This window comes from Xenopus tropicalis, chromosome 3 (assembly GCF_000004195.4).
Source record: "Xenopus tropicalis strain Nigerian chromosome 3, UCB_Xtro_10.0, whole genome shotgun sequence".
NCBI classification, from domain to species: domain Eukaryota; kingdom Metazoa; phylum Chordata; class Amphibia; order Anura; family Pipidae; genus Xenopus; species Xenopus tropicalis.
The window spans coordinates 151477089-151490558 of NC_030679.2; the positions used below are offsets into that span (position 1 = coordinate 151477089).

Genomic DNA, 13470 nt, shown 5'->3' on the forward strand with positions numbered 1-13470 from the left:
GGGGGTATAGGGTAAGTACAATAGGCTGGGGGGGGGATACACAGAGTAGGGGTATAGGGTAAGTACAATAGGCTGGGGGGGGGGGGATACACAGAGTAGGGGTATAGGTAAGTACAATAGGCTGGGGAGGGGATACACAGAGTAGGGTATAGGGTAAGTACAATAGGCTGGGGGGGGATACACAGAGTAGGGGGTATAGGGTAAGTACAATAGGCTGGGGGGGTATACACACAGGAGTAGGATAGTAGGGGTATAGGGTAAGTACAATAGGCTGGGGGGGGGGATACACAGAGTACGGGTATAGGGTAAGTACAATAGGGGGGGGGGGATACACAGAGTAGGGAGTATAGGGTAAGTACAATAGGCTGGGGGAGGGATACACAGAGTAGGGGTATAGGGTAAGTACAATAGGCTGGGGAGGGGATACACAGAGTAGGGGAGTATAGGGTAAGTACAATAGGCTGGGAGGGGATACACAGAGTAGGGGAGTATAGGGTAAGTACAATAGGCTGGGGAGGGGATACACAGAGTAGGGGAGTATAGGGTAAGTACAATAGGCTGGGGGGGGATACACAGAGTAGGGGTATAGGGTAAGTACAATAGGCTGGGGAGGGGATACACAGAGTAGGGGAGTATAGGGTAAGTACAATAGGCTGGGGAGGGGATACACAGAGTAGGGGAGTATAGGGTAAGTACAATAGGCTGGGGAGGGGATACACAGAGTAGGGGAGTATAGGGTAAGTACAATAGGCTGGGGAGGGGATACACAGAGTAGGGGAGTATAGGGTAAGTACAATAGGCTGGGGAGGGGATACACAGAGTAGGGGAGTATAGGGTAAGTACAATAGGCTGGGGAGGGGATACACAGAGTAGGGGAGTATAGGGTAAGTACAATAGGCTGGGGAGGGGATACACAGAGTAGGGGAGTATAGGGTAAGTACAATAGGCTGGGGGGGGGATACACAGAGTAGGGGAGTATAGGGTAAGTACAATAGGCTGGGGAGGGATACACAGAGTAGGGGAGTATAGGGTAAGTACAATAGGCTGGGGAGGGGATACACAGAGTAGGGGAGTATAGGGTAAGTACAATAGGCTGGGGAGGGGATACACAGAGTAGGGGTATAGGGTAAGTACAATAGGCTGGGGGGGGGGGGATACACAGAGTAGGGGGTATAGGGTAAGTACAATAGGGGTGCAGAGAAGGTTGGGGGTGAAACTTGTACTGGGGCTGAGGGAAGTGTGAATGGGAGAGTGAGGGGAGGAGGAGGGCAGAGAGGCAGAAGGAGGAGGGCAGAGAGGCAGAAGGAGGAGGGCAGAGAGGCAGAAGGAGGAGGGCAGAGAGGCAGAAGGAGGAGGGCAGAGAGGCAGAAGGAGGAGGGCAGAGAGGCAGAAGGAGGAGGGCAGAGAGGCAGAAGGAGGAGGGCAGAGAGGCAGAAGGAGGAGGGCAGAGAGGCAGAAGGAGGCAGTGAGAGGCGACAGATACAAGAGGTTGGACTTCCTGACACAGGAGATGTCAACAGGCTGAGTAAGGAGGGAGGGAAGGAGGGAGAGACTGCGAGAGAGAGAGGGAGAGAGAGGGAGAGAGAGGGAGAGACTGCGAGAGAGAGAGGGAGAGAGAGGGAGAGACTGTTTCAGGCCACAGAACATGAACTGAGAGACTCACAAACCTGCAGCTGCATGGAGAGAAAGTTTCCTGGAGTCGTGTGAGGCATGGAGCATCCCTGAGTGTGAGAGCCATCTCCCCTGAGAGTGAGTGGGGGAGCCAGGAGGAGTCACACAGAGGGAAGGTAAGAGTGAGAGTGAGTGGGGGAGCCAGGAGGAGTCACACAGAGGGAAGGTAAGAGTGAGTGTGAGAGTGAGTGGGGGAGCCAGGGGGAGTCACACAGAGGGAAGGTAAGAGTGAGTGTGAGAGTGAGTGGGGGGAGCCAGGGGGAGTCACACAGAGGGAAGGTAAGAGTGAGTGTGAGAGTGAGTGGGGGAGCCAGGAGGGGTCACACAGAGGGAAGGTAAGAGTGAGTGTGAGAGTGAGTGGGGGAGCCAGGAGGAGTCACACAGAGGGAAGGTAAGAGTGAGAGTGAGTGGGGGAGCCAGGAGGAGTCACACAGAGGGAAGCTAAGAGTGAGTGTGAGAGTGAGTGGGGGAGCCAGGGGGAGTCACACAGAGGGAAGGTAAGAGTGAGTGTGAGAGTGAGTGGGGGAGCCAGGGGGAGTCACACAGAGGGAAGGTAAGAGTGAGTGTGAGAGTGAGTGGGGGAGCCAGGAGGGGTCACACAGAGGGAAGGTAAGAGTGAGTGTGAGAGTGAGTGGGGGAGCCAGGAGGGGTCACACAGAGGGAAGGTAAGAGTGAGTGTGAGAGTGAGTGGGGGAGCCAGGGGGAGTCACACAGAGGGAAGGTAAGAGTGAGTGTGAGAGTGAGTGGGGGAGTAAGGAGAGACTTGTACCTTACCTGAGAGACAGAGGAGTAAGAGAGAGTCGAGTGAGAAAGTGAGTGCAAGAGATGGAGCTTTACTTAGAGTGGGGCTGATTGGATTGGAACTGAGTCGGGGGCTGAGGCTGATGGGAAATATTCTTGTACTGGGGCATTTGGGATATATACAGTGTATGTGCTGGTACCTATGAGAGACCCCCCCATCATCCTGTCTGTGGGGGCCCCCTGCTCCCGTCTGACTAACTCCTACCCATAATCCACCCAAACCCCACAAACTCAGTGCTGGAATTGGGGTGAAAAAACAGAGGGATGCTGTGGAAAAATAGGCCCCACCCACTGCTGTAATAAGCCACACCCACCCATTACATTACATTACAGGGGGGGTTGTTTTGCCCTGATGTAGGAAGTGAAATTCTAAGACCATCTGCAATTGGTTTTCTTTTTTGTGGTTTTTGAGTTATTTCGCTGTTTTATTCAGCCGCTACCTGGTTGCTAGGGTCCAAATTACCCTAGCAGCCAGGCCTTGGTTTGAATGAGAGGCTGGAATTGGAATAGCGGAGGGCTTGGATACAAAGATGAACATTTGTTTTTGAGATGTCGGGGGTCAGCGACCCTCATGTAACTGCCGGACGGATTCAGAACGAGGCAAACCATTCAAAAACTATAAAGCAGAAAAAATAAAGCCCAACTGAAAAGTTGCTTAGAATTAGCTTCCAGCACATCTCACCTTTCCCCAGTTTCCCAAAGGCCCACAGGCCGCTAATAATGTGCGTTATTGGGCCCACTGGTGCCACGGTCACATGCTGTAATGTCTGCAACCTGATTGGCTGAATACTGAGCATTTCTATAAAAACGTATAACTTCCCATTGGCTAGGCGGGGGCTTACAGGGTTACCCCCACGACCCATTAGGCAAACCGCCCCTAGTTGACTGGGTGCCCCCTGCATACTCTGTGCCAAAGGTACCGTGGGGCCACCAGGAGCCGCACAAATATAACCCCCTGCTGCGCACAGTAAAGGAGAATATGAGTGCCAGGGAGCCTGAGAGCAGTGATTGGCTGTGCCAATTCCCCGGCCTTGAATTGTTTTTCAGCTTTTATCCTTTCATGTGATACCATAACACAGGCTATAACTCCCTGCACTGACTCCCCACGCTCTATTGGCCACCCTGTCACTGCCGGCCTTACAGTGCATCATGGGATGTAGTTCTTCTGTATATCCCTTAACCCACAGCAGCTCTTCCTCCCTCTTCTACCAATCACTGCTGCCTCAGTGTGAATATACAATCCTTTATGTTTATACCATATCCCTGCAGCCCCTCAGTGACTGCTAATATCCTTATCATTTACAGTAGGGGGTACAGTATCCCTTATAATACATGAGTGATACTCAGAGTTCCCTGTATAACTCAGCCTGCAGCCTTGTGCCTTTATATGGGGGGCACAGAACCCCTCAGTGACTGCTAATATCCTTATCATTTACAGTAGGGGGTACATTATCCCTATAATTACATGAGTGATACTCAGAGTTTCCCTGTATATACTCAGCCTTGCAGCCTTGTGCCTTTATATGGGGGGCACAGACCCCTCAGTGACTGCTAATATCCTTATCATTTACAGTAGGGGGTACATTATCCCTTATAATACATGAGTGATACTCAGAGTTCCCTGTATAACTCAGCCTGCAGCCTTGTGCCTTTATATGGGGGGCACAGAACCCCTCAGTGACTGCTAAATATCCTTATCATTTACAGTAGGGGGGTACATTATCCCTTATAATACATGAGTGATACTCAGAGTTCCCTGATAACTCAGCCTGCAGCCTTGTGCCTTTATATGGGGGGCACAGAACCCCTCAGTGACTGCTAATATCCTTATCATTTACAGTAGGGGGTACATTATCCCTTATAATACATGAGTGATACTCAGAGTTCCCTGTATAACTCAGCCTGCAGCCTTGTGCCTTTATATGGGGGGCACAGAACCCCTCAGTGACTGCTAATATCCTTATCATTTACAGTAGGGGGTACATTATCCCTTATAATACATGAGTGATACTCAGAGTTCCCTGCTTATAACTCAGCCTGCAGCCTTGTGCCTTTATATGGGGCACAGAACCCCTCAGTGACTGCTAATATCCTTATCATTTACAGTAGGGGGTACATTATCCCTTATAATACATGAGTGAATACTCAGAGTTCCCTGTATAACTCAGCCTGCAGCCTTGTGCCTTTATATGGGGGCACAGAACCCCTCAGTGACTGCTAATATCCTTATCATTTACAGTAGGGGGTACATTATCCCTTATAATACATGAGTGATACTCAGAGTTCCCTGTATAACTCAGCCTGCAGCCTTGTGCCTTTATATGGGGGGCACAGAACCCCTCAGTGACTGCTAATATCCTTATCATTTACAGTAGGGGGTACAGTATCCCTTATAATACATGAGTGATACTCAGAGTTCCCTGTATAACTCAGCCTGCAGCCTTGTGCCTTTATATGGGGGGCACAGAACCCCTCAGTGACTGCTAATATCCTTATCATTTACAGTAGGGGGTACATTATCCCTTATAATACATGAGTGATACAGTGTATAATATAAGGATATATTTCTCATGATATTTGGCAGGATCGCCTGCAATGAGCCTCGGCAAGAAGCGAAGTGGCTTCCAGATCACCAGTGTGACCAGTGACTACCAGCCCTCCTCCCCAGTTTCACCAGTAGCCGATGAGCGTTCTGCTTCCCCCACACCCACAAATGGACTACGCTCGCCCCCAACCTCTCGCTTTCGGGTGGTCCGACTGGACCAGGCTCCCCTAGGAGGGGGGCGGCGGTACAAGAGAGGCCGCTGGAGCTGTGTGGAATTCTACCACCCCGAGGTGGGGTCTACGTGCCGGGCTGGGGCAGGACACTCTCTGGATTCAGGGCTCCCCCGCGCCTCCCCACTCCGGTCCCCCTTACTTCTGTCCCCGGGAGCTGGAGGAAAGGGCCCTCAGGCCCCCAGGTCACAAGGGGCCCCAGTGCTGGGGGAAGGAACAGGCTCGGATATAAGGATTGAGGTAAGAGGGGTAAATACATGGGCTTTGATGATTCCCCTTCTCCCTCCCCATTTGTTTCTCCTCATTCCTTTGCTGTTAGTTTTGGCCCTCACACCTGGAGCCATTCCTTCTCCTGCAGCTTTCCTTGTGTATTTACCCCGGGGGCAGTAAATGTCCCAGAGGGAGAGGAGGGGTAAAAAGGGAGAGACAGTTTCCTCACTGCTATTCTCTGCTGAAATGCACTTACCCCCAACTGTAGGGTGAATGGGATAGGGACCTTAGATTGTAAGCTCACTGGGGCAGGAACTGATGGGAATGTGATAGGGACCTTAGATTGTAAGCTCGCTGGGGCAGGGGCTGATTGGGAATGTTGGATAGGGGACCTTAGATTGTAAGCTCACTGGGGCAGGGACTGATGGGAATGGGATAGGGGCCTTAGATTGTAAGCTCACTGGGGCAGGGACTGATGGGAATGGGGATAGGGGACCTTAGAGTGTAAGCTCACTGGGGCAGGGACTGATGGGAATGGGATAGGGGACCTTAGATTGTAAGCTCACTGGGGCAGGGACTGATGGGAATGTGATAGGGACCTTAGAGTTGTAAGGCTCGCTGGGGCACGGGCTGATGGGAATGTGATAGCGGACCTTAGATGGTAAGCTCACTGGGGCAGGGGCTGATTGGGAATGGGATAGGGACCTTAGATGTAAGCCACTGGGGCAGGGGGCTGATGGGGAATGGTGATAGGAGACCTTAGATTGTAAGCCACTGGGGCAGGGGCTGATGGGAATGGGATAGGGACCCTTAGATTGGTAAGCTCACTGGGGGCAGGGGGCTGGATGGGAATGGGATTGGGACTTAGATTGTAAGCTCACTGGGACAGGGACTGATGGGAATGGGATAGGACCTTAGATTGTAAGCTCACTGGGGCAGGGGACTGATGGGGAATGGGGATAGGGACCTTAGAGTGTAAGCTCACTGGGGCAGGGGCTGATGGGAATGGGATAGGGACCTTAGATTGTAGCTCACTGGGCAGGGCTGATGGGAATGGATAGGGACCTTAGATTGTAAGCTCACTGGGGCAGGGCTGATGGGTGGATAGGGACCTTAGATTGTAAGCTCACTGGGCAGGACTGATGGGAATGTGATAGGGACATTAGATTTTAAGCTCACTGGGACAGGGACTGATGGGAATGGGATAGGGGCCTTAGATTGTAAGCTCACTGGGGCAGGGGCTGATGGGAATGGGATAGGGACCTTAGATTGTAAGCTCACTGGGGCAGGGACTGATGGGAAATGGGATAGGGACCTTAGATTGAGTCAGTGGGAGGGGCAGCAGGTGAGTGGGAGGGGCAGCAGGAGTCAGTGGGAGGGGCATCACCAGGAATGGCTGCTTTGCGTCACACTAATTGGCCCCCCTCTCTCTCCCGTACAGCGCTCTCCAACACAGAGTCCTGTGGGGCCCCCAGTTTCTACTTTCCACCCTGAAACCCCCCCAGCCCAACGGGACACTGACGACTTTACTGAGCGGCTCATCTTGGCGAGATCCGTCTTCTGTGTGGGAGGGGACAACGACAGGTAAGGTCCAACTGTGCCCGCCTACAACCCAGCTCCTCCCCCTCCCTGGCATCTACCACTAATAGTACTCATGGGTAACTACTGGGGCCCTGAGGAACCCCTTACCCAGGGCTTATATATAGGGCCCCAGCCCCGGGGTTGTATATAGGGCCCCAGCCCAGGGCTTGTATATAGGGCCCCAGCCCAGGGCTTGTATATAGGGCCCCAGCCCAGGGCTTGTATATAGGGCCCCAGCCCAGGGCTTGTATATAGGGCCCCAGCCCCGGGCTTGTATATAGGGCCCCAGCCCCGGGCTTGTATATAGGGCCCCAGCCCACGGGTTGTATATAGGGCCCCAGCCCAGGGCTTGTATATAGGGCCCCAGCCCAGGGCTTGTATATAGGGCCCCAGCCCAGGGCTTGTATATAGGGCCCCAGCCCCGGGCTTGTATATAGGGCCCCAGCCCACGGGTTGTATATAGGGCCCCAGCCCAGGGCTTGTATATAGGGCCCCAGCCCAGGGCTTGTATATAGGGCCCCAGCCCAGGGCTTGTATATAGGGCCCCAGCCCCGGGGTTGTATATAGGGCCCCAGCCCCGGGGTTGTATATAGGGCCCCAGCCCCGGGGTTGTAATATAGGCCCAGCCAGGGCTTGATATAGGGCCCCAGCCCGGGCTTGTATATAGGGCCCCAGCCCCGGGCTTGTATATAGGGCCCCAGCCCCGGGGTTGTATATAGGGCCCCAGCCCCGGGCTTGTATATAGGGCCCCAGCCCCGGGGTTGTATATAGGGCCCCAGCCCCGGGGTTGTATATAGGGCCCCAGCCCCGGGCTTGTATATAGGGCCCCAGCCCCGGGGTTGTATATAGGGCCCCAGCCCCGGGTTGTATATTAGGGCCCCAGCCCCGGGGCTTGTATATAGGGCCCCAGCCCCGGGGCTTGTATATAGGGCCCCAGCCCCGGGGTTGTATATAGGGCCCCAGCCCCGGGGTTGTATAGTAGGCCCCAGGCCCCGGGCTTTTAGGCCCCGCCCGGGGGTTTGTAATTAGGGCCCAGCCCCGGGGTTGTATATTAGGGCCCCAGACCCTAGGGCTTGTATATAGGGCCCCAGCCCCGGGGTTGTATATAGGGCCCCAGCCCAGGGCTTGTATATAGGGCCCCAGCCCCGGGGTTGTATATAGGGCCCCAGCCCCGGGGTCTCATACAGGGACTATAGTTCTTGTATAACAGAGCTAAACCCAAGGGCGAGGGGGGATCCGGCATACGGCGGAAGGATACAGTGAGGGGGAAGGTACGGCCTAAGCACTGAGTTATTTTATTTACACAAGTTCTTTGCTCTTATTTCCCCTTTACAGTCGGGGCCCATAGTGTGAGGCTCAGGGATATTTCCCAGCAGCCCCCGGGGCCCGAGAGGAATGAGCTGCAGGAATTTCACAGCCGGACACAGAGCCTCGACATTTATTATCCATCTGTCACTTCCAACTGCAGAGCCTCTGCCCCCCCAGCCCCCCAACAGAGAAATACAGCCCCCCAAACAGCCCTGCAGAGCCTCTCCCAGAATCCCCCTGCCCCCCCAGCCCCCCAACAGAGAAATACAGCCCCCCAAACAGCCCTGCAGAGCCTCTCCAGAATCCCCCTGCCCCCCCAGCCCCCAACAGAGAAATGCAGCCCCCCCCAAACAGCCCTGCAGAGCCTCTCATGTTCTGCCTATCCCAGAATCCCCCTGCCCCCCCAACAGAGAAATACAGCCCCCCAAACAGCCCCTGCAGAGCCTCTCATGTTCTGCCTCTCCCAGAATCCCCCTGCCCCCCCAACAGAGAAATGCAGCCCCCCCAAACAGCCCTGCAGAGCCTCTCATGTTCTGCCTCTCCCAGAATCCCCCTGCCCCCCCCAGAGAAATGCAGCCCCCCCAAACAGCCCTGCAGAGCCTCTCATGTTCTGCCTCTCCCAGAATCCCCCTGCCCCCCCAGAGAAATGCAGCCCCCCCCAAACAGCCCTGCAGAGGCCTCTCATGGTTCTGCCTCTCCCAGAATCCCCCTGCCCCCCCAGCCCCCCCCAGCCCCCCAACAGAGAAATGCAGCCCCCGCCAAACAACCCTACAGAGCCTCTCATGTTCTGCCTCTCCCAGAATCCCCCTGCCCCCCAGCCCCCAACAGAGAAATGGCAGCCCCCCCAAAACAGCCCTACAGAGCCTCATGTTCTGCCTCTCCCAGAATCCCACTGCCCCCCCAGCCCCCCAACAGAGAAATGCAGCCCCTCCAAACAGCCCTGCAGAGCCTCCGTGTTCTGCCTCTCCCAGAATCCCCCTGCCCCCCCCAGCCCCCAACAGAGAAATGCAGCCCCCCCCCAAACAGCCCTACAGAGCCTCTCATGTTCTGCCTCTCCCAGAATCCCCTGCCCCCCCCAGCCCCCCAACAGAGAAATGCAGCCCCCCCAAACAGCCCTACAGAGCCTCATGTTCTGCCTCTCCCAGAATCCCCCCTGCCCCCCCAGACCCCCCAACAGAGAAATGCAGCCCCTCCAAACAGCCCTGCAGAGCCTCTCGTGTTCTGCCTCTCCCAGAATCCCCCTGCCCCCCCAGCCCCCCAACAGAGAAATGCAGCCCCCCCAAACAGCCCTGCAGAGCCTCTCATGTTCTGCCTCTCCCAGAATCCCCCTGCCCCCCCACAGAGAAATGCAGGGCCCCCTGAGAGATCCTTGCCATTCCATCACAGCACCCAGTTGCTCAGCGGGGCCTCTAGGGGCAGAATTGTGTATTACATTTACATTAGGAAATACAACTCACAAACCCTACAATAACAATCTCCCCTTTGTCTGTTTCTCCTCAGTGTTTCCAGCAACAGTTTGGTAGCAATAGACAACAAAATTGAGCAGGCCATGGTAAGTACCTGCCCCAACTGCCCTTCCAACTAACCCCATCTGAACTAGCAGTGTAACTAGCAGTGTCTGCCCTTCTGTGCCCTGTAGCTCCCTCTGCTGTCTCTTCTCTGTCACTGCATCTCTGCTCTTTGTCTCCCTCTGCTGGCCCTGCTTATACTGCACCTCCCCCACCACCGCTAATGTCTCCCTTTATCTTTATATATATATATATAACAGTCAACAGTAACAGTCACCCCGCTATAGTTCCAGGGGTACCCAGGGCACAAATAAGCACTCACCCCAAATCCCCCCCTAACTGGCCTTCAGGCTGGGCCCCCTTAGCCCATAACAAGGGTACAGATATATAGAAACATTGGGGTAACAGTCACCCCGCTATAGTTCCAGGGGTACCCAGGGCACAAATAAGCACTCACCCCAAATCCCCCCCTAACGGCCTTCAGGCTGGGCCCCCTTAGCCCATAACAAGGTTACAGATATATAGAAACATTGGGGTAACAGTCACCCCGCTATAGTTCCAGGGGTACCCAGGGCACAATAAGCACTCACCCCAAATCCCCCCCTAACTGGCCCCCAGGCTGGGCCCCCTTAGCCATAACAAGGTTACAGATATATAGAAACATTGGGGTAACAAGTCACCCGCTATAGTTCCAGGGGTACCCAGGGCACAAATAAGCACTTCACCCCAAAATCCCCCCCTAACTGGCTTCAGGCTGGGCCCCCTTAGCCCATACAAGGTTACAGATATATAGAAACATTGGGGTAACAGTCACCCCGCTATTAGTTCCAGGGGTACCCAGGGCACAAATAAGCACTCACTCCCAAATCCCCCCCTAACTGGCCTTCAGGCTGGGCCCCCTTAGCCCATAACAAGGTTACAGATATATAGAAACATTGGGGTAACATTCACCCCGCTATAGTTCCAGGGGTACCCAGGGCACAAATAAGCACTCACCCCAAATCCCCCCTAACTGGCCTTCAGGCTGGGCCCCCTTAGCCCATAACAAGGTTACAGATATATAGAAACATTGGGGTAACAGTCACCCCGCTATAGTTCCAGGGGTACCCAGGGCACAAATAAGCACTCACCCCAAATCCCCCCCTAACTGGCCCCAGGCTGGGCCCCCCTTTAGCCCATAACAAGGTTACAGATATATAGAAACATTGGGGTAACAGTCACCCCGCTATAGTTTCCAGGGGTACCCAGGGGCACAAATAAGCACTCACCCCAAATCCCCCCCTAACTGGCCTTCAGGCTGGGCCCCCTTAGCCCATAAACAAGGTTACAGATATATAGAAACATTGGGGTAACAGTCACCCCGCTATAGTTCCAGGGGTACCCAGGGCACAAATAAGCACTCACCCCAAATCCCCCCTAACTGGCCTTCAGGCTGGGCCCCCTTAGCCCATAACAAGGTTACAGATATATAGAAACATTGGGGTAACAGTCACCCGCTATAGTCCAGGGGTACCAGGGCACAAATAAGCACTCACCCCAAATCCCCCCTAACTGGCCTTCAGGCTGGGCCCCCTTAGCCCATAACAAGGTTACAGATATATAGAAAACATTGGGGTAAACAGTCACCCCGCTATAGTTCCAGGGGTACCCAGGGCACAAATAAGCACTCACCCCAAATCCCCCCCTAACTGGCCCCCAGGCTGGGCCCCCTTAGCCCATAACAAGGTTACAGATATATAGAAACATTGGGGGTAACAGTCACCCCGCTATAGTTCCAGGGGTACCCAGGGCACAAATAAGCACTCACCCCAAATCCCCCCCCTAACTGGCCTTCAGGCTGGGCCCCCTTAGCCCATAACAAGGTTACAGATATATAGAAACATTGGGGTAACAGTCACCCCGCTATAGTTCCAGGGGTACCCAGGGCACAAATAAGCACTCACCCCAAATCCCCCCCTAACTGGCCCCCAGGCTGGGCCCCCTTAGCCCATAACAAGGGTACAGATAGAGACCCCACTGAGCACTAACAGTCTCATTTCTCCAGGACTTGGTAAAGACTCACCTCCTATTTGCGGTACGTGAAGTGGTTGAGATCCTTAAAGAACAGATAAAAGATCTCACCGAGAGGAACAGTCACTTGGAGCATGAGAACAGTCTCTTGCGGTCTCTTGCAACTCCCCAGCAGCTTTCTGAGTTGCAGTCTCGCATTCAGACCTCCAGAAAGGTCGCCGATCAAAAATAAATGTCTCGGCTGGAAACAGCTCTTCCAGTAGAACGACTAACAATCCATCCCGACGAGAGAGATGGCGAGAGGTTTGAGACGTTCAGGAGAGTGCTTCACACAGAACTGAATGTGGATAAAAGGGGAGACTCATCACTGACATCTCAGGACCCGTCTCTTACACACTACAAAGAAAAAGGGCAAACGGAATATACTGAGGCCAACTCCACGGCTGAGGACTCCATGGCCAAGAAGGCTAAGGAAGGTGCTTAGCAGGTTCTGTTGAGACGTTCCATTGTTCTAGAATGCGTGGAATCCATGGCTAAAGATTCTATGGTCGAAGCCACCATGGTTAAGGATGCCATGGCTTGGGATATCAGAAGTCTCCAGTATCCAGCAGCTGAGGACTACACTACGTATCTCTATGGTGGAAGAGAGTTAAAGAATAGACAGTTGGAGGATCCATCAGAGAAGACAGCTGGGAAGTCTAAGGCTGAGGAGCAGAACATTCCATAACTGACCATGGATGGTATCTATGCAAGTTCTTAATTACCAAGAACCATTGCCTGCCGTCTAATACTGCCCATTGGCTCAAAATGACTTTATTAATTGATTAATACTGTTTGGAACTGGGCATGGGGCGGGCATGGCTCCAGGGGGCACCATGCAAATATATCTCACCAGCTCTGTGTGTGTGTGTGCCAACATGCAATGTATGTGCCGTGACTGGTGCCCCCCAATGTATGTGCCGTGACTGGTGCCCCCCAATGTATGTGCCATGACTGGTGCCCCCCAATGTACGTGCCGTGACTGGTGCCCCCCAATGTATGTGCCATGACTGGTGCCCCCCAATGTATGTGCCATGACTGGTGCCCCCCAATGTATGTGCCATGACTGGTGCCCCCCAATGTATGTGCCGTGACTGGTGCCCCCCAATGTATGTGCCATGACTGGTGCCCCCCAATGTATGTGCCGTGACTGGTGCCCCCCAATGTATGTGCCGTGACTGGTGCCCCCAATGTATGTGCCGTGACTGGTGCTCCCCAATGTATGTGCTGTGACTTGGTGCCCCCCAATGTATGTGCCGTGACTGGTGCCCCCCAAATGTATGTTGCCGTGACTGGGTGCCCCCCAATGTATGTGCCATGACTTGTGCCCCCCAATGTATGTGCCATGACTGGTGCCCCCCAATATATGTGCCGTGACTGGTGCCCCCCAATGTATGCTGCCATGGACTGGTGCCCCCCAATATATGTGCCATGACTGGTGCCCCCCAATATATGTGCCGTGACTGGTGCCCCCCAATGTATGTGCCGTGACTGGTGCCCCCCAATGTATGTGCCATGACTGGTGCCCCCGAATGTACTGTATGTGCCGTGACTGGTGCCCCCGAAT

The 13470-nt window shown here is 54.1% G+C and overlaps 1 protein-coding gene across 6 annotated transcripts; it reads left to right on the top strand.

Moving 5' to 3' along the window:
• Positions 1-1431: 1431 nt before the first annotated feature.
• Positions 1432-13088, top strand: tsc22d4 (TSC22 domain family member 4). 6 transcript variants are annotated; one of them, XM_031899605.1, is made up of 5 exons: positions 1432-1525; positions 5057-5487; positions 6899-7041; positions 9847-9898; positions 11899-13088. In XM_031899605.1, the coding sequence occupies exons 2-5, from the start codon at positions 5068-5070 to the stop codon at positions 12094-12096; spliced, it is 813 nt and encodes a 270-aa protein (XP_031755465.1). In that variant the 5' UTR covers positions 1432-1525; positions 5057-5067; the 3' UTR covers positions 12097-13088. The 6 variants fall into 6 exon arrangements, with proteins under 6 accessions (XP_031755465.1, XP_031755462.1, XP_031755463.1 ...); XM_031899602.1 differs by lacking the exon at positions 1432-1525 and adding an exon at positions 1551-1787; XM_031899603.1 differs by lacking the exon at positions 1432-1525 and adding an exon at positions 1551-1749.
• Positions 13089-13470: the final 382 nt, after the last annotated feature.

Bases quoted from the DNA above. Each gene is read 5' to 3' on its own strand.
- tsc22d4 (XM_031899605.1), top strand. From the start codon at position 5,068: ATGAGCCTCGGCAAGAAGCGAAGTGGCTTCCAGATCACCAGTGTGACC. The intron at 7,042-9,846 runs GTAAGGTCCAAC...GTTTCTCCTCAG, and splicing joins GTGGGAGGGGACAACGACAG to TGTTTCCAGCAACAGTTTGG. The intron at 9,899-11,898 runs GTAAGTACCTGC...TCATTTCTCCAG, and splicing joins ACAAAATTGAGCAGGCCATG to GACTTGGTAAAGACTCACCT.